General features: G+C 34.3%; 1 protein-coding gene across 1 annotated transcript; it reads left to right on the top strand.

The window, feature by feature from the left end:
* Window positions 1–978: 978 nt before the first annotated feature.
* On the top strand, window positions 979–3,570 carry rgs16 (regulator of G protein signaling 16). Its single transcript, XM_051111828.1, has 5 exons — window positions 979–1,094; window positions 1,280–1,360; window positions 1,470–1,531; window positions 2,396–2,562; window positions 2,649–3,570. The coding sequence occupies exons 1-5, from the start codon at window positions 1,021–1,023 to the stop codon at window positions 2,895–2,897; spliced, it is 633 nt and encodes a 210-aa protein (XP_050967785.1). The 5' UTR covers window positions 979–1,020; the 3' UTR covers window positions 2,898–3,570.
* The last annotated feature ends 669 nt before the right edge of the window (window positions 3,571–4,239 follow it).

Raw genomic sequence — 4,239 nt, 5'->3', positions numbered from 1 at the left:
TTTTGTAACATTATAAATATCTTTATCATCACTTTTGATCAATTTAAAGCATCCTTGCTAAATAAAAGTATTCATTTTTTTATCATTTCTTTTCCCCCAAAAAATAAAATACTGACTCCAAGCTTTTGAATGCGTAGTGTATAATGTTACAAAAGCATTTAATATCAGATAAACGCAGATCTATGGATCTTTCTATTCATCAAAGAATCTGCTTTAAATATTGATAATAATAATATTAATAATAATGCTTCTTGAACAGCAAATCAGCATATTAGAATAATTTCTGAAAGATAATGTGACACTGACAACTGGAGTAATGATGCTGAAAATGTAGCTTTGATCACAGGAATAAATTACATTTTTAAAATACGTTCAAATAGAAAGCAGCTATTTTAAATAGTAAACTACTTCATAATTTTACTGCTTTTGCTGTATTTTGGATCAAATAAACACAGGCTTGGTGAGCAGAAGAGACTTCTTTAAAAAAAACTTTAAAAATCTCAAAAACTTTTGACTAGTAGCGTAAGTACTGCCGAGTACTGCTTGTATTTATTCATTTACTATGAAAGTCTTAAAAGTTACAGGTTGCTAAGAAAACTGACAAACACAATCAGTGAGATCATCCACAGGAAAAGACATTTCTAGTAAGTCACGAACTGTGCTACTCATCATTTGACCATCATCCCTGGAAGACACAGATTTGTGGATGTTGTTTTTATTTATGCTTTTCCAAATAATTATATTTCTGGAACAGTGTGTGAGCAGTGTGAAGGGACACTAAAATGAGCAGAATCAGGGCACTTACAATTACAACACTTGTGAACATTACGATCATACTGTGGACTTTCCTGCCTTTTTACATACACATAAATGCACAGCACAGTACATTAGCATAGAGAGAACTGGATCCTGATTGGCCGAGAGGAAAGATGACGCTCTGCTTCCTGCTCTATATAAACTCCCCCTTCCCTCACTGCAGACACACTGCTGATAAATTTCTCCTAGAGATCACACTGCGCAATGGATATTTATTTCCCCTCCGGCTTTCCAGTGTGTAGAGGAATAACAGGGCTGTCAAACAATTGCCTAGAAAGGTACGATGTCCTCATTTTGACATTTTTAAGAATGTGCTTTTTATCCTAATAATTTAAGCATGCAAAATCATTTGAATGCATAAACATAAACCTCAGCTCTCTTATATAGCATTAGTAGGGGTTTTTAACCTTTTTACAAAATTGTACATATGTTGTGTATTAAATAAATGCTTTTCCAATATCAGGGCCAAAAGATTAAAAGCATGCGTGGGTGGATTTCTGCAGAGACAAGACTTGAGCAGCCTATGTAAATATAGAAAACCAAGGTAAGGTTTTTGAATGCACCAGCTTTTGCTTATTTCATAACATGTTTCTTGCATGATAAAGCGTTTAGTTTTCTACCGTTTCGCCTCTGACCGGCTGACATCTTTGCAGGTTGACCTTGGAGGAATGTCTGATGTGGAAAGAGTCTTTTGAGAAGCTCCTGTCCAGCAAACGTAAGTTCACACTGGGAATAAAAATTGGTGTACACTCTTAAAAATAAAGGTTCCAAAAGGGTGTTTTTGCAGTGATGCCACAGAAGAACCATTTTTGGTTCCCCAAAGAACCTTTCAGTTCTTAAAGAACCATTTTAAAAATCTAAAGAACCTTTTTCTGCATTTGAAAGGTTCCATATATGTTCAAGGATCTTAATGGAACCATCAATGCCAATACAGAACCTTTATTTTTAAGAGTGCAGAAACAATTTTCACTCCGAAAATGCTAAATTTCACAAATAATTACAAAGAATCGACAAGTTAGGAATTGTAAATGTGAAATTTTGAAGCAGAAAGACTGAAAGTCTGTTTTTCTTTTAAAATCTACATTGAAAAATATATTTTTCACAGCAGTCACATTATGTATACTTAAAGATAACACCCATTTTATGCTTAAAACGTTATGAGGTAAAGCAAATTATTATAATTAAATGATGAATATAATGTAGAACAATTATATAATCAAGTAAATATCAGCTTAAAAAACTGTTGAAGTAGGATTTACTTTAAAACAATTTCCTTCCATTGCTAGCAAATTTCACCAAATATGAAATCTGATGTAGAAAGACTGAAATAGCATTTTCGTGTCAGTTCTAATAAGTTTTATTTACCATTTTGAAAAAATATGTTCTTCACAGTGTATGATTATATAGCATGAAGAAAAAAAATCCACGAGACTATGGTTTAAATTTAGATTCTAGAAATAGGACTGCGGTGCACAGATGTGTCTGTCCTGCTGTCTGATCTGTGCGGGGGGGCTTTAATCTGATGAGACACGTTACACAACTAATCTCTTCTCTAACCCCATTTTTCTCTTTCCATCAGATGGACTGTATGCCTTCCGAGCTTTCCTCGTATCTGAATTTAGCGAAGAAAACATTGCTTTCTACCTGGCTTGTGAGGACTACAAAAGCACAAAGTCTGCCTCTAAGATGCCATCCAAAGCTAAGAGGATCTACGAGGAGTTTATTGGAAGCGAAGCTCCTAGAGAGGTAAATACACAAATTGATCAATCACCATAACCTATGATTGCGTTCCCAAACTGCAGATGCTTGAACTCACTTCCCATTTTTTTCAGGTTAACATCGACTATGAGACTCGAGACATCACTCAAGCCAACTTGAAAAGCCCTACGGCATCCTGCTTCGATATGGCCCAGTACCGCATCTACATTCTCATGGAAAAAGACTGTTACCCACGATTCCTGCGCTCCGCTGCCTACCGAAATCTAGTCAACCAGCTCACACTGAAGAGTGCTAGGCAAGAGGCAAGAAGCAAAAAGGCCATTGCTGCCAGACCGCCGCTTGAAGACGAAAAGCCAAAATGAAAGGCGTAGGTGCAGTTTGGTTGTGCAAAAGATGGAAGCTCCGGCAAGAAGTGAGTGGAAGGGACCGGTGCAGACCCGAAAAAGGATGCTTGAGGCGGTCGGAGTGCCATGAGATCACAGAATCAGAATGACTGCGTTCCCAGACCCCTTAAATATCGTCCATGAGAGGGAACGACAGAACTACTGATGGAGAAAGATGCAATCACCTGTACTCAACACAAAAGAGATGCAGACTTTACTAAAGTATGCATAGGCTAAAAAGCATACTTTCAGAAAGCATTTTATGTGTTTTGTAAAGTTTAAAAAATGAGAAAAGTGTTGGAATATTTATGCATTAATTTATTTAATTTATTTATGCTTTTTTAAACTAGATAACCCCTTACAAAAACGTACTGCGATGGTACCACGGTAAAGTGGTGGTATCTAATAAAAAAAAAAAATAATGAAATAAATAAATAAAATAATATTAGTAAAATCATCATGAAAAAAAAAAATCTTTTAAAAATTCACAAAAAAAGACGTTGACAATCTGCCTGGACTGCTTATAAGGCTTACGAATGTTAAAAGTTGGTGTGCAAGTATTTTTTTGTTTTAACTTTTATAAATGTTTTTGTTAACTCAGTTTTAAATTTAAGTGAATACATTTTTGCATTAAAGTAATAATGTGTTTTCACATCTTGTGTGTGTCTGTTTTTTTTAAGACTTACAGGTCAAACTGAAAGAAAAATAGCTGGTATGGTTATAAGTTATACATATTAGATTAAACATTGGTATAATTTTCTCATTTTTAAGTATTTTTTTTTATTGATCTACGTAGCTTTTATTCTTTTAAGCACATCAAGAAACGAAATTAATATGAGAACCTTTTTATATTTCAGTATTTCAGAAAAATTTTTTTATTAATTTTATTTTATTAATTTTATTTGTAGAATTTTAAATAAATATATTTTTTACATTGTTTTAGGTTTTAGTTTTAATTTGAAAATAAATGAAATAAAACCTTGGTTTGTATTTTAAAAAGTGTCTGTTTTTATGTGAACAGTAAATTTAAGCCTCACAGATGCTTCACTATGAGGTAAACAGGCTTGTTATGCACATGACTGGCCAGACTGAGCTTGTGTTTCATATTTAACCATCAATGCCCACAAGCAACGAACAGCCTCAAGTGTAGGTTTACACAGTTGCCAAGGCAACTATTTGGACCCGGTTGCCAAAGCTGTCCGCATGATTCTCTCAGCACCAGATTAAACCACATCATTCCTGCTGACAGTAATGAGAAAGTTCATCACCCAGTTAGAAAATCAAATACTGCAGTACAGAAAGAGGAAATACATTTGATAAC

Source organism: Labeo rohita, chromosome 6, assembly GCF_022985175.1.
Source record: "Labeo rohita strain BAU-BD-2019 chromosome 6, IGBB_LRoh.1.0, whole genome shotgun sequence".
NCBI lineage: Eukaryota > Metazoa > Chordata > Actinopteri > Cypriniformes > Cyprinidae > Labeo > Labeo rohita.
Note: the sequence above shows the minus strand (reverse complement) of the source record. Positions and strands in the feature narration are given on the sequence as shown.